The sequence below is a fragment of the Carassius carassius genome, chromosome 19 (genome assembly GCF_963082965.1).
Source record: "Carassius carassius chromosome 19, fCarCar2.1, whole genome shotgun sequence".
Taxonomy (NCBI): domain Eukaryota; kingdom Metazoa; phylum Chordata; class Actinopteri; order Cypriniformes; family Cyprinidae; genus Carassius; species Carassius carassius.
The window spans coordinates 1,428,921-1,453,096 of NC_081773.1; the positions used below are offsets into that span (position 1 = coordinate 1,428,921).

The following is a 24,176-nucleotide window of genomic DNA, read 5'->3' on the forward strand; positions in this document are numbered from 1 at the left end:
GAGGCTCTGTTTTAGATCTGTAAAGTCGGCTGTGTTTCTCAGGCATGTACTCTGGCCAGGCGAAATGCTGAGGTTTTTCTGAAATATATCCATCGGAATAATGTCAGCAGTCAGGGATCATCCAGCAACCCCCGCGGCCCTGAGCAACAGGTCAAAGGTCAGAGCTTCAAAGCTGATTAAATCACAATCTGATGAATATGTCTCCATCTTTTAATATTTTCTTTTTTTAGCTTAGAATTCTGTATTCTTGATATATCCAGTAAATCATTTATTAATGTTTATAATTTGTCATGTGTGATGTGTTGCGTTTGTACAGCCATCCTGAATGAACTGCTGCAGAGGGAAAACAGAGTTCTGCATTTCTGGACCATGAAGAAGCGGCGTCTGGATCAGTGTCAGCAGTATGTGGTGTTTGAACGCAGCGCCAAACAGGTGAAAACACTTCACTGTTTGTGTGTGTGTGTGGGGGGGGGGGGGGGGGGGGAGGGGGTCTTTGCAGACTCTATACTGCACTTTTTTTTGTTTGTGTTTTTATCTTCATCTGCATGAATGAGTCTGTGGTGTGCTTTTGTGAAGACATATAGAAGACACATTATTGACATTATTGTTAGACAGCATAGTATGGAGTTGTATTTCTTTGGAATGTACAACCAATGTTGTGAGACGCAAAGTGACACACTGGGTCAAATGATGTAGTTCAGATTTAAAAACGTCCATTGAGAACTAATCTATTTTGTTGTGCTTCATCTAGCTTTTTGTAAATGGTGACAAACAAAAATATGCCTCCTATTTAATTTATTATTATTTCCTATTTAAGATATTAAATGAGCTATAGTAAGTATTTAGCTTCTTAAGATATTTCATATCTTATATGAATAATTCATAAAAATAAAAAAGTAAAAAAACAGTTTCACGACTAACACCGTACTTGTTACGGATCACTCGGGAAGCTGAGGAGTAACAGAATGAAGATGTTTATTATACACAGACACAAGCAGAGGAGCAGGTAGTGATGAGTGACAATGAGGATGGATGCGTGAAGGTAGGGTGAATACTTCTTGGAGGGACGGTGAGCCACACACACACACACTTGGGGAACTGGGTCTCTTAGAAGAGTAGAAGAGGAGTTAGTCCTTATAGTAAGCATACAGGAATGATCTTGTCGCGAACGTCACCGGACAATGTTTGAGTGCATGTGTGTGGCTTTTATGGTGCTGCGGTCATAGGCTGGTGATGAGGATCAGGTGGATATGATTTAGAACTCCGGTGACAAACTTTTGGACATGGCGCAGCTGGTACATCCACTCACGTACCTCCTGACATCCGAGGCCATGTTGGGCCACCAGAAGTGTTCCCTTAGCAGCGAGAGGGTTTCATTGACCCCTGGGTGACCAGTGCCAAGTGACGTATGAGTGGAGTGGATGAGTGGGGTGCACCGTGTCCTGGGGATGTATAGGTGTCCCGGTGGGAAACCCGGCGGGGTGTTAGTAGGAGGCTTGGCTGGAGGAAGAGTGTCAGAAGACCAAGTAATCGGAGAGACAATGATATTTTCTGGGAGGATGGTTTCTGGAGTTTCAGATTTCTCTTCGAGAGCATAGCACCTGGATAGGGCATCGGCCTTTACGTTTTTCACCCCTGGGCGGTACGATATGGTGAATTGGAAGCGGGTGAAAAATAATGCCCAGCGGGGCTGTCAGGGATTGAGCTACTTGAAGGTATTCTAGGTTCTTATGGTCAGTGAGGACTTGAAATGGGTGTTTGGCTCCCTCTAGCCAATGCCTCCATTCCTCCAGAGCTAGTTTGATGGCTAGCAATTCCCTATTTCTGATGCTGTAGTTTACCTCCGCCGGGTTGAGTTTCCGGGAGAAGGCGGCGCATGGATGGAGGCGGCTGGGATTCCCCTGCTGCAGGGATAGGACTGCTCCCACTCCGGTGGTTGAGGCGTCCACTTCCACCACGAAGGGCCGATCGGGATCAGGATGGACCAGGAGTGGGGCGGTCATAAAGGCCTGTTTAAGGGTTTGGAAGGCTTTTGTGGTGGCTGGAGTCCAGGAGAGAGACTTAGGTTTCTGGCTGAGGAGATTGGTAAGAGGACTGGTGATGGTACTGAAGTTGCGTATAAACCGTCTATAGAAATTGGCAAAGCCAAGGGACCGCTGCAATTCTTTGATGGTGGTTGGAGTGGCCCAATCCTTGACTGCGCTCACCTTCCCCTCGTCCATCCAGATGCCACTGCAATTGATGGTATAGTCAAGGAACTGCACTGAGGGCTGATGGAAGGAACATTTTTCGGCTTTGAGGTAGAGCTGGTAGTCCCTCAGGCGTTGCAGGACCTCCGCAACGTGGCGTTGATGTTCTGCCAGGCTCCGGGAATAGATGAGGATATCATCGATATATACCAAGACGGACTTGTGGAGGAAATCCCGGAGCACCTCGTGGATGAAATCCTGGAATACGAAGGGGGCGTTAACAAGCCCATACAGCATGACGCAATATGCGTAGTGACCAGTAGGGGTAATGAAGACGGTCTTCCACTCGTCCCCCTCACGTATCCGGATGAGGTTGTATGCGCTGCGGAAGTCCAATTTGGTGAACACAGTGGCACCACAGAGATATTCCAGGGCAGCTGGGACGAGGGGAAGTCGGTACCGGAATTTTACAGTGATGTTATTGAGTGTTCGGTAATCAATACATGGCCTCAAGCCTCCATCCTTCTTCTCTACGAAGAAAAAGCTCAAAGCAGCAGGGGAGGTAGATGGACGAATATACCCTTGGGTTAGCGCCTCCTTGATGTATTCCTCCATGGCCTTCTCCTCAGGAATGGATAGGGGATATATCCTTCCCTTTGGCACTGGTTCACCCGGCAGCAGATCAATGGCACAGTCCCACGGCCGGTGTGGAGGCAGCTTGGAGGCCCGTTTAGGGCAGAAGACGTCGCTGAAGGGGGCGTAGCATTAAGGAATGGTGATGGACTGATTTTCAACTGGGCTATCAATAGACGTGGAGTAGACTGGGAGAGGTTTAGGGGACGGTGTGACTGGAACTGGACGTTTTCTGGTCGGCAGAGTGGTGTGGAGGAATGCGACTGGCCCTGGTGCTCTTCTAAGCACGACTGCATACAAGTGGCGAAGCGGATGGATAGCTGGATGAATCGCTCGAGTCCGATGGTATCCTCGTGTGCAGCGAGATGCAACCGCACTCAGGGTTCCAATCCTTGACGATAGGTCGTCAGTAAAGCCTGTTCGTTCCATCCACTGGAGGCCGCCAGAGTCCTAAACTGAAGGGCATATTCATTGACAGACATTTTTCCTTATTTTAGATTATACAGCTTCTCACCAATGGAAGAGTCCCAAGCTGGTCTGCCGAAAACTTCACGGAAATGGTCGATGAAGCTAGAATAAGACTGGATAACTGGGTTATTTTGAGTCCAGAGAGAATCTGCCCACAGTAGTGCTTTACCTTGCAGTTGGGAAATAATAAAGGCTACCTTAGAACGGTCAGTGGGGTACAAGTGCGGTTGCATCTCCAGGACCAGCAAACATTGAAGGAGGAATCCGCTGCATTCCTCCGCCGAACCAGAGTAGGGCGCCGGCCTGGCCATGGGACTGGCGTGAACGGCAGGTGAGGAAGTGATGACAGGGTCTGCGGAAGTGCTCGCTGGTGTAGGAGGTGCTGGTGTTGCCATGAGTGTTCGTCGGAGTGCATCAACCAGATCTTGAAAGGGGTCCGTGAGGCTCATGCTTGTGCCTGGCGGTGCTGGTCCGGTCATCTGTTACGGATCACTCGGGAAGCTGAGGAGTAACAGAATGAAGATGTTTATTATACACAGACACAAGCAGAGGAGCAGGTAGTGATGAGTGACAATGAGGATGGATCCGTGAAGGTAGGGTGAATACTTCTTGGAGGGATGGTGAGCCACACACACGCACACTTGGGGAACTGGGTCTTCGGAGAGAATCGCTGGAGAGAGTAGAAGAGGAGTTAGTCCTTATAGTAAGTTCGTTCGTTCCGTTCATCATCACGTTTCAAGGTGTGGAAATGTTGCCACTATAACAGACCAGTATATAAAACTCTTGGACGTATTTTAAACATTCTGTTCCGTGAATTTTAAATATTTCAATACTTTTGAAAATCCAGCGTTTAGCTGATCCTGATAAGCAATCGTTGTCACAGTTGTAAACACGACCACTTTCTTCTTTGGGGGTTTGGCACCACGGTATCTTTGTTTCCAGGTGGAATGTTAAAGAACGAGACACATAAGTCTCGCGGAAATCCTGTAGAATTCAACCAATCCAATGACGACTTCGACACTCCTGAAGTTTTTCCACTTTTGTGTCCCATATGCATTAGACGTTTAGCCAAAGGTTCATGGGCGTGACGTCTGAGGCTGAGACTATGTGCTCAATGTTCCCCATTTGTATTATTAAAGACTCTTGTTTTGTGAATTCTTCATCTCCTCGTTCCTGGCTTCCTTGACTCCTTGTGTAGTGTGACAGAAGAACCGACTGATACAGTAACCTCCGTGTCTACACTCCGTTTTTGTTTTCCGTTTTTTTCTCTCAGTGTTTTTGTTTCCGTCGCATTTTCCCATAGAGCCCCTCCTCCAACACCTAGAATACCTCCTCCTCTTGCTAGAGCAGGGGGAGAAATCACTCGGGGCCTAGGTACTAGCAAGCCTCACCAACTACCTGGAGGTGCGATCTGTGCATTGTACGATGTCAGTTTAAACATTACATACAGAGCACCGTCCGAGGAAGGTCGCCTTTGTGCCACTCCTGACCCACAGCCAAACCCACCATCTAATTGGGGTACGGATTATAAGCCCTATCCAAACAATGATGGAGACCCATTTCCCACCGCAATCCATAAGCCAGAGCAGAGCCAAGCTACTAAGGAGAGGATTGCCCCAGAAGTTGAGCCCAACCCATCAGACCAGGTGCGAGAGCCAGTTATAGAGCCCAAAATGAGAGAAAAAGGAGCTCTGCCCCCTGCATAGCGGCTGAGGGTGAGCTGTGTATGGAGTGGTTTTGGTGCCAAACTGGTAGTGGGATCTTATAGACTGGGAGTATTAACTGGAGATCGAATTGCCCACTCACCTCACTCTGTCGTCTCCACTGGTCTTGTCCAGTCATCCTTAATTCTTGGTTCCCTCGTCCAGCCCTGAGGGGGCTTCCGGTCCTCCAGTGCCTCAAGCTTGAGTACAATGTCTAAAAGCATGGATAAAGATGGGCTCAATATCAGGCAGCACAGCATGAGTTACAGTTATATCCATAGGCATATATGAACACCGTTGCATATACTGTTGGATGTCTGACATACGCCCAACAAAAAAATCTAAAAGACATAAACCCATAGGCATATCTCCAGGCACCTCAAATCTAGGATTCAAGAATGAATACATTTTTGAGAAAAGGACTTTTGGATTTTGAAGATTATTCTCAATAAAATCAGAAAAATATCTAGACCTAACCATTTTCACAGCCTCAAAATAACAGAATAAACTCATTAAATTAATATAGGTTAATATATATTAAGCTCTGACATATTTGGAAGAATAAAGGTCAAATGCTGGCAGATATACTGTAGTTCCATTCAGATTATTTGTTCACACATTCACTTTATTATAATATTAGAACATTCTTCATTGGGTGCTTTTGATTGGCTGAATGCTTGGTGTGTATGAATACCAGACCTCACAGGACACTTCAGCTGTACAGACTGATCTGTGTGTTGACTGGGATCATCTGATGGAGTCTGTCTCTCTCTGTCTCAGGCGTTAGAGTGGATCGAGGAGGCAGGAGAGGTGTATCTCGCCTCTCATACGTCCCCTGGAGACTCGGTGGAGAAAACTCAGGAACTGCTCAAAGAATATGAAGAAGTCCGCGTCTCTGCCAAGGTACAGAGACACAAACACTTCCTCCTAAAATTACTATTAGTCTAGGGTGACCATACGAGCCATTTTCCCAGGGTGCATCCTTCCCAGGATTTCTATATTGCCTAAAACATCCAAAGTAGTTTGACCAATAACATGCAGGTATTGTACATAATCAACCAATCGTGGTGTGTGAGAAGGTGAGATCTACCGAGAACGATCAAAGCAATGCAAATACACATACATGTTAGGTTTGTTCATTCTTTCCACTTGAAGCGTCGCTGTGCACCGATCATTGTATGATACCGAAGTACCAAGAGAGTGATTTGAATGCATAAGGAGATGTCTGCTCTGCTCTATATAGCTTTTATGAATGTCATACAATGATCGATCTGCACAGTGCAAACAGCCAAAACCTGGAAATTTTAGGCAATATAGAAATCCTGGCAAGGACAAGAACATTCTCTCTGAGGAACTTTTAAAAGAAGCTTCTTTTGTCACTTGGCTCGACATGATGCATGTTGAGCATAAATTATCAAACAACACACTCACACACATAATGTTCATGTGTGATGCAGCAAACTAAAGAGAAAGTGAAGATGTTGATCCAGCTGGCAGATAATTTTGTGGAGAAGGGTCACACACACGTCACCGAGCTGAAGAAGTGGGTGACGGCAGTGGACAAGCGCTACAGAGATTTCTCCCTGCGCATGGGCAAATACCGCTGCAGTCTGGAGAACGCTCTGGGCATCAGCTCTGAGGTACTGCACATAACCAGCAATAATAATAATAATATTAATAATTATTATTATTAGTATTATTAATATATATTTTTTATTATATTTATTCATTTATTTTCTAGCTCTTTAACCTGCACTGTATCGCTGATAGAACATTGCTTGTTTTATATCAATTAATAAATCAATACATTTTCATAAACTATGTAGCTACTTTTATACCTAAACTGTAAATCAGTATTTTATAGCAAAAGTAAAAGTAAAAAGCATAAGAATGTTTTTAGAGAAGAGCCATTGCTATATTTTAGCATCTCTGTCTGTGATCTGATCATTTTAAGCTGCTTAACTCAAGGAAGGTTTTTAGTTTTTATTTAAACTTTTTATAACAAATATATAAATTATTCATTCATTCATTTTTTTTTTTTTTTGTAATATGAAAATTATTAGGAAATGATTGTGCTTTTAAAACTAAACTCTTTCCCAACCTGTCATATTGAACACAGATGAAACGGAAAGCACATCTAATGCAGTGTGTTATCTTGTGTGTTTCGACAAACGTAACGGTTCATTCTGTGTGCATAGACTGAACACACATAGCAGCATAGCAGTATGTCCTGAACATGTATGTCCTGTCTCTGTGTTTCAGGATAATAAGGATCTGGAGCTGGATATCATTCCAGCCAGTCTGACTGACCCAGAGGTCAAACTGCGTGACCCCAACCACGAGATCAATGAGGAAAAGAGGAAATCAGCCCGGAAGAAAGAGTAAGAGATCCTACACCACCATCCAGATCCAGACAGCAGTTCCAAACACACATCACAGTTTCAGACTCTTGTAATCACTCTCTGCTTTGTATTGGTGCAGGTTTATTATAGCAGAGCTGTTACAGACAGAAAAGGCATATGTGAGGGACTTGCATGAATGTTTAGAGGTAAGTGTTTCATTTTTATTAATATTAATAAATTTTTCTTTAAACATTTATGCAGCTCTGCCTTTAAGTCTTCTATATCTATGTCTATATGTACACCGAAATCCATTGTTTCTTTAAAGAAATACGTTTGCCATGATACGACCCATTTAAGATCCTTAGGTCTTTATTGTACATTGAGATATTGCATGCCAATGATCGCAGGCAGTAAATTCCTGCGGCTACTCACTTCTTTTTGTGTGATTTATTTATTAGACGTATTTGTGGGGTATGACCAATGGCGTAGAGGAAATCCCTCCAGGAATCGCCAACAAAGAGCACATCATCTTTGGAAACATCCAGGAGATTTACGACTTCCATAATAAGTTAGTTGTTCTCATTACATGTTTAGCCCATAAGCCACACTGAGCTTTTTATCAGCATACACACAGTTTTCTTATTTTCTCAGAAGAAAGAGGTGATTAATATGCTTTTAAAATTAAAATGATCCATATGCAAACTGTGTATCCCATTTGATATGAAAATTCAGTGATTACGACTCATTTGCATGTTGTTTTGTGTTTATTATAGTATATTTCTGAAAGAGCTGATCAATTATGAGCAGTTACCTGAGGATGTGGGCCATTGCTTTGTTACATGGGTGAGTATTTTAAAATACTACATTTGCGCAGGAAATTATGTCATTGTTTATATTAACCTAACAATGAACCTAACAACTTTTTCAACTACAATTTTTTAAAGCAGACAATTAATAAAAACTTTATTTATTTCTTTATTTATTTCTTTATTTATGTATTAATTTGTTTGTTGTTGTTTTTTATTGATTGATTGATTTTACAGATTTTACATATATATATATATTTTGTTTTTTTACAGCAAGAATTCTGACAATCAGTCAAACACTTTGAAAATTCACTGAAATTAATTATGACATCTTTTTGTTTTCCTTTGATATGCTGAATTAAAGCTTGTGTGTTTGTGTTTCAGGCTGATAAGTTTAATATTTATGTGACATACTGCAAAAACAAACCAGATTCCAGTCAGCTCATCCTAGAGCATGCTGGGAGTTTTTTTGACGTAAGTACACGTGAGTTTTCGAAATCATCAGTTTGTATTGTATTATGTATAATGTATTTTTACTTCTTTTGTATCTTCAGTAATTTGCTTACATGAGTTTCTTTATTTTTTAATTTTTACAGTAGTAAATTTAGCTGAAACGAAATGAAATGACTCATTGATGTTCGGAAGAGCACTATGAAGTGGTCAGTAGGTGGTGTCAGTGAGTCACTGATGCTCTATTCAGATATGATGAATTTTGTCTGCTCTGAACAGGAGATTCAGAAGAGACATGGTCTGACCAACTCTATATCATCATACCTCATCAAACCTGTGCAGAGAATCACCAAATACCAGCTGTTGCTCAAGGTAGCGTGCGTCTCACAGACATACAGTGTTTGCTTTGAGAAGGTCAGTACAGTACAGTGTGTGCTTTCAGGAGCTGCTGTCCTGCTGTGAAGAAGGCAAAGGTGAAATTAAAGATGGGCTGGAGGTCATGCTGAGTGTCCCAAAGAGAGCCAATGATGCCATGCACGTCAGCATGCTGGAGGGTACAACATCCCCGAAAACACACATACACATACACATACACACACACACTCACACGTGCACACGCACTCACTCACACACACTCACACACAGAGACTCACACACTTTCCACTGATGCACTTAAGCCTTCAGTCTCTGACCTGATGTTTTCTTTCGTCAGGTTTTGATGAGAATCTGGATGTTCAGGGTGAACTCTTCCTGCAGGACACCTTCCAGGTGTGGGACCCCAAATCACTGATCCGTAAGGGACGAGACCGCCACCTCTTCCTCTTTGAGATCTCCCTCGTCTTCAGCAAAGAAATCAAAGACTCAGCGGGACGATCCAAATACATCTACAAGAGCAAACTACTGGTACCTAATTGTATCACTCAGTTTACACACAAATACAGCTGTTAAATACACCACCCAATACAGTTAAATTTAATGTGTTTTTTTTTTAAATGCTTATACACTAAATCTTTACTTGCCACACAGTTTCCGAAAGCTGACACTCAAACAGCAGAAGCACACACCAAATCTGGAAAACCATACACTAATTCTCAGCCTGCGACTCAGTTTTCAATTTCATAAAAAACTTTTTGCAAAACACAACACACAAAATTCTCTATGTAACACACAGAAATCAAACAGAATTTATATTATGGCAAAGGTGTTTGTAAATGTTTTCTTTTGAGATGTGTTTGTGATATTTCAAATGCAGTGCTTCATTTTACAAAAACATTGTCTCTGGTTATGCATGTAACCTTGGTTCCCTGAGAATAGGGAACAAGACGCTGCATCCTCTAGAGGGTGCTATGGGAGAACTGTCAGCATGACCGGTGTCTGAAGCATGAATGAAATAACGACAATGAACTTGACATTGACAGGCCGAAGCCTATGACGTAAGCAAACGAGCAACTGCGGATATAAAAGGGCACCTGTAGAACACATCATCCTCTTTTTTGTCTGAGGAAACACGGCCTAATGCCAAAGCATGGCATAGATACGCAGCATCTCATTCCCTATTCTCAGGGAACCATGGTTACATGCGTAACCTGAGACATTCCCTTTCGAAAGAGAACTCCACGCTGCATCCTCTAGAGGCCGCTATTAGGATGGTATACCAACGCCACCATGCTGAGGGATAAGTGCCTAGGTAACTGTTTCCCCAAGTCAGGACTTGAGAAACAGCATCCCTACCAGCGAAACTGCTAGGCTTTTCAGCAGGTTCAAGCTCCAAACATCATAGACTAATTCACCCGCCAAAGTCTGGAGCTCTAAGAGTGGAGATTTCAGCATAACGACTTTCTAAACTGAGAGGAGACCTGGCTACCCTCAGCGCCAGAGTCAGTTAGCGAGGTTCAAAGAAAAAGCCTACAAACTCATGTCACCACCCATGACAGAGCTCTTAGAGCAAAGGCTTCAGCAGGATGACTCTCATAAATGAGAGGAAGCCTAGCACTCAACCCTCTTAGAGAAGCTCTTAAGAGTAGAGGCCTCAGCATGATGACTCTCTAGAACAAGAGGAGACCTGACTACACTCAGAGCTAAAGACAGTTAGCGAGGCTCCCAAAAAGAAGAGCAGCCTACCTACCAAAAGTACTGTCCAAGTGGAGCTATGGAGAGTGGAGGCTTCAGCAGAATGACTCTCTTAAATAAGAGAAAACCTACACACTAAATCCTAGTTTGAGCTCTTAAGAGTGGAGGCCTCAGCATAACGACTCTCTAAAACGAGAGGAGACCTGGCCACACTCAGCATCAAAGGCAGTTAGTGAGGCTCAGAATAGAAGAGCCTACACTCCACTACTTCCTAGGCGGAGCTCTGGGGAGCAGAGGCTTCAGCAGAATGACTCTCTAAAACAAGAGGAAACCTACATCGCTCAACCCTGGCACGGGAACTCTTAAGAGTGAAAGTCTCAGCATAACGACTCTCTAAAATGAGAGGAGACCTGACTACACTCAGCGCTAAAGAGAGTTAGTGAGGCTCAACATAAAAGAGCCTACACTCCTCTACTCCCTAAGCGGAGCCCTGGGGAGGGGAGGCTTCAGCAGACTCTCTAAACGAAAGGAAACCTACTGTAATAAAGTTTTTTTTTCGTAGAAAGAAGGAAGGAGACCAAAGTCAGCGTTTCTGAGGCTCGTGGGAATTTATTAGTCAACACAAAAATAAAACAAAGTCGCGCCACCTGCGCATACGCTTAATTCAAACCACTGGTGGGCAATTCACAGTCTTCACGGCTGGCTTAAATACCGCTTCCCCACGGCAATCACTGCAATGAGAACCAGGTGTTACTCGTTTTTAACTTGACCCACTTACCACCGCTCGTCTCTTCACTCTCTCTCTGTCACAGACCTCGCTAAACCACGCCTCACCAGCCAAATACCCCCACCGCCCGACTCAGGCCGGGGAGCCATCCGGCCTGCAGCTTCCCTCCCCCCATTTCTGGAGAGGAAGTCGGCTACAGCCATCTGCGCCCCCGGCCTGTGAATTACCTTGAACATAAATGGCTGTAAAGCTAGATACCAACAGGTGATTTGCGCGTTGGTATCCTTCATGCGGTGGAGCCACTGGAGGGGCGCGTGGTCCGAGCAGAGGGTAATAGGAGGTAATAGCGAAGGGTGAGGACTGCCCACCTGATGGCCAAACACTCCTTCTCTATGGTGCTGTACCTAGTCTCTCTCTTCGAGCGCTTCCGACTAATGTACAGCACCGGGCAAATGGCGTGGTGAAGGCTGTTTTTTCTTTGGACATGGGAGATAAGGGGATCTGCCAATATCCTTTTGTTAAGTCCAATGTCGAGTAAAAATGAGCCGTACCTAACCGATCGAGCAACTCGTCAATCTGCGGCATTGGATAAGCATCAAATTTTGACACTGTGTTCACCCTGCGATAGTCCACACAAAACCGCACCGAGCCATCCGTTTTAGGCACCAAAACTATCGGGCTTGCCCAATCACTGTGGGACTCCTCGATTACTCCCATCCCCAGCATCACCTCTAATTCTGTCTGAACCACTTTTTTCTATCTAATCTATATGGCCGGCTGCGAACCACCACAGCCGGCTCCATCTCAATATGGTGCTGAATCAGATTAGTACGACCAGGGAGGGGTGAAACCATGTCTGCAAATTCGGACTGTAAACGCCCGATGTCAAAGAGCGGCGAGGGCGAGAGGTGATCCACTCCCGGGGCCAGGGTGAGGGTTTTTATTTTAATGACCGCTTCTGGCCCGAGATCTTTCTCTCTGCTCACCGCCGTCACTAGCAACACTGACTCCTCTTCGATCCATTTTTTTAGGAGGTTGAGGTGGTAGATTTACCGCGAGTTGCCTCTATCTGTTCGTACTACTTCATAATTGAGATCTCCTACTCGCTGTGTGACCTCAAAGGGTCTTTGCCACTTTGCTAACAATTTGCAGCTGGAGGTTGGCAGTAATATGAGCACTTTATACGGTGCAAATTCTCAGAGCCTAGTTCCCCTGTTATACAACTGGCTTTGTCTGCCCTGGGCCTGAAGCAAATTCTCCATACATAGCCGCCCCAGTGTATGGAGTTATGCCCTCAGGTCCATGACATACTGAATTTCGTTCTTGCTATCCGAACGTCCGTCCTCTCAAGTTTCTTTTAGGACGTCTAGCACCCTAAAAAAAAGCATGGGCTGGCGTCCATAAAGAAGCTCGAAGGGGGAAAACCCCGTGGAGGCTTGGGGGACCTTGCGCACAGCGAATAAGAGGGGTTCTAGCCATCTGTCCCAATTTTTCACGTCTTCATGTACGAATTTACAAATCATTGTTTTCAACGTGCGATTAAACCGTTCAACCAGTCCGTCCGTTTGTGGGTGATAGATGATGGTACGTACGGCTTTAATGCCCAATAATTCGTACAATTTGTGTAACGTACGTGACATAAACGCGGTGCCCTGGTCCGTGAGAATCTCTTTTGGGATTCCCAAGCGGGAGATTAACCCTCTGGAGTCTAAGGGTATTTTTGGGGCTTGGAGAAGTTTTGTCATGCCCTGACATTTGTGCTTTTTTCAGTTTCTTAGAAATATCTAAATGGGTAAAGTCTAATCTCACTGTAATCAGCACAAACTGGGCTATAATAATATGTGAAATGCATGTATGTACATGATTGTGTTTTTGAGAAAAAAAAATGTTATGCGTGGTTAGTGAAAAACTAAAAATGTTAAAACACTTGAATAAGGCAAAAAAACACATAAAGAATAATGGTTCCCGGGATTTTTGAGAACTGGAGCTTGTAGCCTAGAATTATTCTTTCTAAATTATGTGAAAATCATCTTGTTTACTCACTTACATAAAACAATATATTGATTTAAATTTTCTAAGACACTTTTTGTTGGTAAAAGTCATATGCGAGTAGGCGTCAACTATCATGAATATCATTGTGATTTACACCTGAGAAGACAAAGGCCTGCATAATGAGCTGCATGATGAGACTTTCAGTCAGCTGTGTCACTGAGAGGGGAAGAGTTACAAGAAAGAATGTGAGAATAAAATAAATCTACATAATTTTATGTTTGTAATTTATTTAGAATATATTTAATTATCCCACAACATAATTTAATATCCAGTTGGGGGAGCAGTTAAACAGTTTATTAGGAACAATCAAAGCTGACTTTCAAACTAATTTTTTTGCATCATTACTCCAGTCACTCAGTTTTGAATCTGAATAGAGCGTTCAGCGCGGGGGCGTGGTCACATTAGATATAATGAAGGGAGACGTGAAAAACGGACATCGCGTTGTTTTCATATGGATTACTCTATCACAGAATATTTGTTTTCGGCAGCACTTGTTTAGTTTAAAAGTAGACATGTCAAGCTTTCCATAGATATCTCTCTCATGTCTCTTCGTTGAGTATTCACGAAGTTACAATTCACTTTAATGACGTGTTTGTAAATGAAGATCAGCGCAGACAAAGGCAGCAGACAGCACACATTGTTTGTTATCTTTATTTTATAAGTGCACAATTTTTTGTTGTTATTTTGTCTGTATCCCAAAAAAAGTAGACCCTTTACAGATTCGATTGATGTATTGCTCTTATCTGTACGATCAAAACTGAAAGTGTAATTTAAGTTATTTTCGGGGTTATCAGGAGAAAATGACTCATAAGCGTATATGCGTTAATCGACTCCAGAGGGTTAAACGAAACAGGGCGTCCGCCACACTCTTTGCTGAGATGTTGCGGAGCGCCACTGCCTCTGGGTATCATGTTGCGTAATCCACTGTGATTAATGCAAAACGATGTCCCTGTGCTGATCGTTCTAATGGCCCGATGATGTCAATACCAATTCGTTCGAAGGGGACCTGCACTAGAGGAAGAGGATGCAATGGCGCTTTTGGGGTGGCCGGTGGGTTCACCAACTGACATTCCCGACAAGACGCGCACCATCTGCGCACGTTCTTGTGAATGCCCGGCCAAAATAATCGGGTCATTAGACAATTTAATGTCGCTGTCATACCTAAATGCCCTGCCATTGGATTACAATGTGCCGTCTGGAAAAGCATTTCCCAACGGCATCCGAGGTACTAATAATTGGGTTGTATCTTCCTTTGTCTGAGCGTCGTGGGTCACTTGATACAACCGGTCCTTAATAACGGCAAAACATGGATAAGAGAGTGCGCGGTCAGGATGGAGGACCTGCCCATCGATGGAATGGACCTGCTCGAATGCGTGTTTGAAGGTCTCATCCTGGGACTGCTCCAGGGGAAAGTCATCGCGACTGGAAAGGTTTAGCCTCGCCAATTCGCTAGGTTCCCCTGAAACCTCCCCACTGGGTCCTGGCACAGATTCTCCCACCTGAGCGCTCGCCTCGCCCTCCTGCCATCTCTTCTTCCCAGAGGCATCCACTGTTAAACTCCCCAATAATTGTCAAAAGCTGGCCAATTGGTTCCCAAGATTAGTGGATGCTGGAGGCGCGGACTAACGGCCACCTCCACATAATGCTTTTGTCCCCTAAATTTGATGCCTATGGCTTTTACGGGGTATTCCACTATATCCCTGTGCACACACCTCACCTTAACCATGCGGCCTGTATCCAATGCCCCAGATTGTATCAGGCTTTGATGGATGGAGGTCTGGTTACAACCTGAATCCACCAAAGCCCCACGAAACACGCCGCCAGCTGATCCTCCGCCAGATGCTTGGCCAGATCCAGCGACGCCGGCCGGTGGCATTGGACCCACTGGGCAGTTCTCTTTGGGAGTCGAGAGATGAACTGCTCCAGTACCACTTTGTTGATGATGGTCTCTGCGTCGCTTCCTCCGGCCAACAGCCATTTGCAGCATGAGTCCCGGAGCTGCTCGGTTAAGACAAAGGGCCGGCCCACTTCAGTCAATTCCAATGACCAGAAGCACTGACGGTGTTGCTCGGGGCTGAGGCCGACCCTTTGGAGCACTGCTCTTTTTAAGTCTGCATATACCAGGAGGTTCTGGACGGGCAGTTGTTGAGTAGCCTTCTGGGCCTCCCCCGACAGCAGCGGGATCACTCGCAACGGCCAGCTCTCTGTTGGCCACCCACATGCCTCGGCCATCCTCTTCGTAAGAGGCATGTGAGCAGTGGGGCTGGAACTGGGGGAAGCCAACCTCATCCGAACCTCCCGGTCCAGCAAGCTCCGGAACAGCTCCTGCTGGACATGTATCATTGCCTGAAACCGATGTTCGTGGTCAGCAGGGCTTGATGGTGTTCCTGATGCAGGCCCACGAGTGATGTAATGATCTCCACAAATGGTGTTCCCGATGGTCCTGAAGGAGTTTGCATGGTGGTGTCGTTCCCCTTCCTTCCCGGGTTTTGGCACCAGTGTAATAAAGTTATTTCGTAAAAAAAAAGGAAGGAGATCAGGGTAGGCGTTTCTGAGGCTCGTGGGAATTTATTAGTCACAAAAGTAAAAAAAAAAAAACGCCACCTACGCATACGCTTAATTCAAACCACTGCTGGGCAATTCACAGTCTTGCTCCACGCTCGAGTCTTGCTTGAGTCCCCACGAGTCCTCAGCTCTCTCTGCCTCTCTGCTTAAATACCGCTTCCCCACGCCAATCACTGCAATGAGAACCAGGTGTTACTCGTTTTTCACTTGACCCACTTACCACCGCTCGTCTCTTCACTCTCTCTCCCATCACAGACCTTGCTGAACCTGGCAGAGGAGCTCAAAAGAGTATTGGCCTTAGCATGATGACTCTCTAGAGCGAGAGAAGGCCTGACAACACTCAGCGCTAAAGACAATTAGCGAGGCTCACAAAAAAGGCCTACAAACCAATAGTGCTGTCTAAGCGGCGCTATAAGGAGTAGAGGCTCCAGCGGGATAACTCTCTTAAACGAGAGGAAGCCTAGCAACACCCAGCCTGGTTGAGGAGCTCTTAAGAGTGAAGGTCTCAACATAACCACTCTCTAAAATCAGAGGAGACCTGACTACTAAATGCTAGACACAGTTAGTGAAGCTCACAATAGGGTCTACATACTAATAACTCTGTCTAAGTGGAGCTCTAGGAAGCGAAGTACGCTGCCAGCGACTCAGAAGCTAGAGTACTAAGCTAAGAGTACCAACCATGCTCCTAAGTGTCATAATCGGCACAAATTCCCTCAGATGAGGAGCCACAGAGGTCTAATGAGAGAGCACTAGGAACTGTGATCTCAGCATAGCAACCCTCAAAGGAGGGGAGCTACCAGGCAGAAGAACAGCTGATCAGGGAGGCTCACAGAGAGCATCACAACCTGGGCTGAGAGGATGAGGAGGCTCAAATCAGGAGCCTCCTTCACCAATAACGTAGATAACCCACATTCATTACAGCTCCTTTTCTGTAAAAAATAGAAACAAAAAGGAATTCTGGAAGAAAAAGCATTTCTCATCAGATTCCTTCCATGCCCCGCCTACAATCCCTGTGATCGACCTGCTTAACTGCCTCGGCAGCTACGAGACCTGAAACCTGAGTGAAAGGTGCTAAATTTGGGCATTCTCAATGCAATCACATCTCACAGCGTGACTATCTTTCTGAGAGCCATACACACTCTGTTCAAACCAGGGACGTCACTAGGATTGGAAGACGGGGGGCTTAGCCCCCAGGGTATTTGTAGCTTGTGTTTGCAAAATCTTTGCACTCACATACAAGCATTTATGTATATTGTGACGAGTGGGTCGAACAGGTGTAGCATCACTCCACCGGCCTCGCTCCCATGTCCCTCGGCCCCGCCCCACTCGTCACATATATATATATATATATATATATATATATATATATATATATATATATATAATTATACACAGTGAGAGTACACAAACATTTATTATGTAAATACAAACTTTTATTTTGGATGCGATTTATCCCGATTATAATCGTTTCATTCCTAGTTAGAATATAGCTAGCATATATAATAAATATAATTAAATAATTTAGTTTAGGCTATGCATAATGTCTAGACCTGCCAACAAATGCTTATTGTTAGAAGAAAACAAAACAATCCTTAGACATAGAACATTACTGACCTCAATCACACCGGCTCCCTCAGAATCAACTGGCCTGCCAATCTCCTACGGCTGCTTCTCTTTCTCTCTGCTAAAATATCTTCGAATATCCATCTCATCTGCTCAATGAATTGAAGGATACAATGGTAATAACATTAACAGGGACCCTATGACATTTAGTTTTCAGTGACAGCAACATTCTATGGGGATTTATATTGTTTTAGAATTGGCCTATTATAGAGATAGGTTATATTATTGGCAAAAAATAAAGAGTTGTGATTAGCTTGCTAAGTTAACCATTTCTTATATTTTGCTTGTTCACTCTAGCTAGACTACAGTTTTCCATAGCAAACCAAAATATCCCCTTTCCTTTACCTTAAGAAAACGTAGCTAAAGGTAAGCAGGTAATTAAAAACAACGTACAATTTCACTCTGTATCACGACATTTACCAGTCTTCTTTTCACCATTAGTGTGTGTATTGGTGTTGCCAACTTCTTTCAATGGAAAGTAGCTAAACCCCACCTGAAAGTCGCCAAATGTCACTAGATGACGTTATACATTATTAGTACATAATTACCATATCCATGACGTAAGTGCGTCGCATTGTTTTGCCTCCCTGTGCTCACGTACTGCATTTTAATGCAGCCAAATTCTCAATAAAACTGTTTTTATTACTATATTTTAATGTTTCTGTCGTCAGACAACAGAATGAATATTATAATTACTGAAACTCGGTCAATTAAGACTATATAACCAACTCTCAAAGATATCAATCTGCACTAAAATCCTTCTCATGACATTGCCTAATAAGATCAAATACTCATACTATTAAGACAATGGCTGTACTGATTTCGGCTATACTTCCATGCAAAATAGATTTAGAAGCAACAGAATATATATTTTTTAAATGAAAGTGCTGCTCCTCTCTGCGTTTGCTGAACATAGCAGATGAAGAGTGAGGTTTGTGTGCTGGGAAAGAGAGACCTCACGCTCATGCGGCAGTACTAAAGAGACTAAATAATGTTTGTCAAAGAAAGTCGCTAGATTTGTCGCCAGTCGCCTTTTTTTGAAAAAAGTCAAGGGGGTCTGAAAAGTCGCTAAATCTAGCGACAAAGTCGCTAAGTTGGCAACACTGGAGGGTGCATAGCGAGTTCAAACCAAACTAGAGTAGCAACAAGAAAAGATGAATCCTCCAGTTACTTGCAGCGCTCTGGTTACTTGCAGCGCTCTGCAATGCTCTGTAAGCTGAAAGTTCACACCAATGCAACGAGACTGTGCAGTGCATCATCTTGATAGCTCAACAACTCTTTATACTTCCATCCAACTTCCGTCTTTTCGCCTATTTTTTGTAGCTGGATTTATATCATTTTTTAAATATTTCTAAATATGAATGAGGATACGGTTGTGTATAAATCGAATTGTTATTGACTGTTGTTCTTATTATCATTTAGTGGGGCTTAGGAACATTTTAGGGTGGCTTCAGCCCCCCTAAAATAGGCCTAACGATGTCCCTGGTTCAAACACTTAAGGGGATAGTTCACCCAAAAATCAAAATTATGTCATTAATGACCTCATGTTGTTCCAAGCCTGTAAGACCTTCGTTCAACACAGTTTAAGATATTTTAGATTTAGTCCGAGAGCTTTCTGTCCCTCCATTGAAGCTGTGTGTACGGTCTACTGTCCATGTCCAGAAAGGGAAGAAAAACATCATCAAAGTAGTCCATGTGACATCAGAGGATCAGTTAGAATATTTTGAAGCATCGAAAATACATTTTTTTCCAAAAATAGCAAAAAGTATGACTTTATTCAGCATTGTCTTCTCTTCCGGGTCTGTTGTGAGAACACGCGTTCACTGCAGTGTAGTGATATCCGGTTCACGAACGAATCATTCGATGTAACCGGATCTTCTTGAACCAGTTCACCAAATCGAAATGAATCGTTTGAAAAGGTTTGCATCTCCAATAAGCATTAATCCACAAATGACTTAAGCTGTTAACTTTTTAATGTATCTGACACTCCCTCTGAGTTAAAACAAACCAATATCTCGGAGTAATTCGTTTACTCGAACAGTACACCGACTGAACAGCTGTGAAGAGAGAACTGAAGATGAACACCGAGCCGAGCCAGATAACGAACAAAAGATTGACTTGTAAATAAATCCTGTTTGAGATCATTTCAATGTCTTAAATGAAAGGAAAGCCCTATGGGAGTTATATCTGAATTTTACGTTTCCATCGGTTTTACCACATTGTGTAACTCTGAGTGTTTTCACACGTACCTGGAAGCAGCCCGTGCAGGTGTGTGGACCAGATGGGGCGTCTGTCTCCCTCTGTGCTCTGATCCAGATGTGCCTTTGGGTTCCCTCTGGTCATCTGGAGTTGTCTCGCAAACACAATTTAAGACTCTATTTAGGATTTTACTGAGGAAATACTTTCAATTTTATTCGAGTTCCACCTTTAATTAAGTTCACTCTCACTTTTAAATGCTCCATATTAAATACATTTTCAGTGCATACTGAATTCATTTTAATATCTGTTCTGATTTTGCAGACTTCTGAATTGGGGGTGACAGAACATGTGGAAGGAGACCCGTGTAAATTTGCCCTGTGGGTGGGACGCACCCCCTCATCCGACAACAAGACTGTCCTTAAGGTACATTATTGTATTTACCATTTTATTAGAAGTAAAATACTTTTGGAGTGGTAAGTGTTTATATGTCAGTGAAAGTCAGTGAAATTAGCAAAGATTTGCATAAACATTTCCCACTTTTTTTCATGATGGTTGTGTCGTCCTGCTGTCCTACAGTTGGAGTAAAACATGGATCTTCTGTTTGTAATGTGCTTGACTGTGTCTGTGTCAGGCATCCAGTATCGAGGTGAAACAAGAATGGATTAAAAACATCCGAGAGGTGATCCAGGAGAGAATCATTCACCTGAAGGGGGCGCTGAAGGAACCAATCCGTGTCCCCAAAACCCCAGCCAAACCCCGCAACAACAGCAGGAGGTCAGACACTCTCTACCACTGCATAGTGAACTTACATACTCTACACACACAGTCTTGAAAATGAATATAAACATAATCTCAGCTCTCAAAGATACTGCAGATGTAAGTGTTGCTGTTTGTAGATCCTGCTTTTTTTTTTTTTTTTTTTTTTTTTTTTGATGTGATCAGATCATTTGTATGTCGCTTTGGATCAAAAAGAATGATACCAAACACTATTCATAAATATTTTTATGACCAATATTTGCCATCTTGTCTCTCCTCATGCAAGCTTCAATTGCTTGTAAAAATGTGTACATAATGGAATAAGGATGTGCAGTGAAGCCGATATCTGTTGCGATAGTAAAATGATTTTTATTTGTATTCTGATAAAACTGGATGTGGGCAAAGTTTGAAAAAAAAAAAAAACTGAATGTTTTCCCAAAATAAAGCCGTTTTTAAATGTAATTCTGTTCTCTTCGGCGTTAACATGTCTGTTATAATTTATATCTTGATTCCCTTTTAGTCAGAGGTGGGTAGAGTACCCAAAAACTGTACTCAAGTAAAAGTAAAAGTACTTCTAGAAATATTTACTCAAGTAAAAGTAAAAGTACTAGTCTTGAATAGTTACTTGAGTAAGAGTAAAAGAGTATCGGATAAAAAATCTACTCAAGTAGTTAGTTACTAGTTACTTTGGGTCATATATACTGAGCCTATTTTTATTTAGATATATAGATAAAATGTATGTAATGTATGCGTGCGTGTATAAATGTATATATTTCATCAGCCTTTACTCCCAATTTATGTAATTTATTATAAAACCCTGTCTGTTTACTTAAGTAACAGATTTAGGTGTCATGCCATAGCATATTTTTAATACGACTGACTTTATATTACATGTGAATTTAACATTGAAAGTTAATGTGATATAAATATTGCTACTAATCTTTAATTGTTCAGAAAGAGAGCAAACAACATTTACATTACTAAAGATCATTTTCACTGACAGTCTAGATTTCAATCACTCTCAGAAACTCCCATTAAAATCACTGAAACTGTTAACACTGTGAAATCAATATCTTATTTACAGATTAGTACACACACATCTGCACTTTGTTGTTCCTGCGAGAGAATTCGCCAGAAAGAGGTATTCAGTCAGTGAGCGAGTGAAGGAAGCACCGGCATTTTAGCGATGACTCATCTGAACGCCTCTGATTGGCCAATGCTTTAATCAGCTCAAAAGAATCATGTGTGATTGGTTATAATGCGCAGTGCTGTAAAAACGCATCTATCTCTGGCTCAGCGCCAGCAAGCGATCACAGATCTGAATTTAGCAGCTGAACGTACTCACAACGGTGTGATTGTATTAAAATTAATAAAATCTTAAATCAGCTATTTTTTGTCTTTTGGAAGCTGCATTCAACTTGACTCCCCTCTGTTATAAGCCACACACGTACAACAAACTAATGTCACAGTGGTATCGTGTACTGTAATCGAATGTAGCCCAAGTTATTACCTGTTAAACAGTAGACAGCACACGCGGTGTTCATCTAATAAGGATCTCCATCGCTAGCAAATAATAGCCTTTGCAGATTTGCTTTCAATTCAGTGCAGTTCCAGCGACGTTTTCAATGCTCTTTCTGTTCTTAAACGTTACAACTCCGAGTGAACCACTTCAGACGCTCAGCGCGTGCGGCAGGGAACTGAACGACTCATTCAAACTGATTCATGAACCAATTCACTCGTTTGCCAATTGGTTTGATCAAGCCTTTGAACAGAATTGACTCAAAAGAATGAATCATTCGCGATTGGGCATCGCTCATTGCCCAGAGAAAAGTAGACGGCGCGTATAACATTTATTGCATTAAGATAAAGTAACGAGAGGAGCGTCGCCCACAGTAACGAAGTAAAAGTACAGATTTTCCCCCCAAAATTTACTCAAGTAAGAGTATAAAGTACCCATCTTTAAATATACTCCGAAAAGTATTAGTTACCCCAAAAAATTACTCAAGTAAATGTAACGAAGTAAATGTAACTCGTTACTACCCACCTCTGCTTTTAGTACAACATTTCTGTAAATATATTTTTCTTTATAGCCATTTATATAAAAATGCACATCAGAAACAGCAAAGCAACTCATTTTTATTCTTACTAGATTTTTTTAGTAAAATAAATAATAGAGTGAAGTTGTGCTTTCTAATGAATTTGTATGAAACATACAATTTCAAGAAAAAAGCATGAAGCTCCACACCTAATTATTACAATCAATGGAGTGTATCATAGATTGTGTCATTTTTGCGGCGTTTTCTAAAATACTGTGCTGTCACAGTTATCCAGCAAGAGCAAGGACTGACTATATCTAATGAATATTATTCTTTGTTTGAATTTGTTATTCGTTTAAAGTATTCAGCTTCGGGCACATCCCTGATCATTTTTTTTTTTGGTGTTTGGTTGCAGGGAGGCTGGTGAGGATGCTGACAGTCAGGGAGATGGCAGCAGTCAGCCGGACACCATCTCCATCGCTTCCAGAACCTCTCAGAACACTGTGGACAGTGACAAGGTACAAACGCACAGATCTGACCTCTGACCTCTGGAGCTGCTCTCTGTTCTACTGAGCTGAGGCATCAGAAGCAGCACACAGGGGCCAAACTTTGAGTTATTTAGATATCCTTTATAGACATATTTGCATGTTGTACTCACTATATAAACTTCATACAGTAAAAATAGTGTGAGTAGTAAGTTAACAACTGAATGAATTCTTAGGTAAATTCTGACCTGAACAACATACTACTATGTTTTGCACTACACAGCTATAAAATGAGTAGCATACTAGAATGCAGATCTTTCCAGTAAAAATCAGACCCTAACTCCAGACTCCGCCCCCTGAAGGTTCAGGTGATCCATGATTGACAGGTGTTTGTCACACAGGGTTTCCCTGCTTTAGTAATGGAGCAGGGGCTGTCATGCTCCAGCACAGAGGATAAGCGGTAAACAGATGTTAGACAGTCATGTTCAACCATGAAAAGTCTCTTCAAACTGTGTGCTGGATTCAGCCCTCACAGGAGCTATGAGACGCCCTATCAAATCAAAGTAAGATACACTGAACATGTGTTTGTGCTGGTCTTTTAGGCATTTCCACAATAGTTTATGAGCTGTGCATGTTTGTGTTGTGAGGTTAGTTTGTTTTGGAGATGACCGCATCGCTGTGTCTTTTGTTGTGTTGTTTTGTAGAAGAGGAAGCGGCAGAGCACACTTATGCCTTAATACTGTCAGACATAGACTGACTTGAGACATTGGAGTGTCTGAATGCAGTAAATTGTTTTGAGATGGACCATGATGGCTGACTGCTTGAATAATCATCCAGTACCCCCCTAGTTAGCAGCAACCTGACCCAATACATGTTAGATTCTTATATTTGCTTAATATTTTAGCTTACAGAAGATTTCTACTCTAGTGACGTTCAAAAGTTTGCCTATTTGTTTATAGAAATGATGGTGAAATGAAGAAATTTGCATGTCAATATATTTAAAATGTAAATCTAAAATTCCCAAATAAGTGCATAATTTTACTGTTTTTACTTCCAAGAAATTAGTTTTCTT

At 42.6% G+C, this 24,176-nt stretch overlaps 1 protein-coding gene across 2 annotated transcripts in view; it reads left to right on the top strand.

Annotated features, from left to right (window-relative positions):
* Nucleotides 1–24,176, top strand: part of LOC132094846 (kalirin-like) — a 214,968-nt gene that overhangs the window by 123,736 nt on the left and 67,056 nt on the right. For both annotated transcript variants that reach the window (XM_059499476.1, XM_059499477.1), the window contains exons 19-33: nucleotides 43–157; nucleotides 317–432; nucleotides 5,774–5,896; nucleotides 6,451–6,633; nucleotides 7,256–7,374; nucleotides 7,475–7,541; nucleotides 7,794–7,903; nucleotides 8,109–8,178; nucleotides 8,526–8,615; nucleotides 8,871–8,963; nucleotides 9,034–9,145; nucleotides 9,304–9,494; nucleotides 20,149–20,250; nucleotides 20,459–20,601; nucleotides 23,035–23,137. In XM_059499476.1, the coding sequence (XP_059355459.1) occupies nucleotides 43–157; nucleotides 317–432; nucleotides 5,774–5,896; nucleotides 6,451–6,633; nucleotides 7,256–7,374; nucleotides 7,475–7,541; nucleotides 7,794–7,903; nucleotides 8,109–8,178; nucleotides 8,526–8,615; nucleotides 8,871–8,963; nucleotides 9,034–9,145; nucleotides 9,304–9,494; nucleotides 20,149–20,250; nucleotides 20,459–20,601; nucleotides 23,035–23,137 (1,737 nt within the window). The remainder of the gene's footprint in view (nucleotides 1–42; nucleotides 158–316; nucleotides 433–5,773; nucleotides 5,897–6,450; nucleotides 6,634–7,255; nucleotides 7,375–7,474; nucleotides 7,542–7,793; nucleotides 7,904–8,108; nucleotides 8,179–8,525; nucleotides 8,616–8,870; nucleotides 8,964–9,033; nucleotides 9,146–9,303; nucleotides 9,495–20,148; nucleotides 20,251–20,458; nucleotides 20,602–23,034; nucleotides 23,138–24,176) is intronic.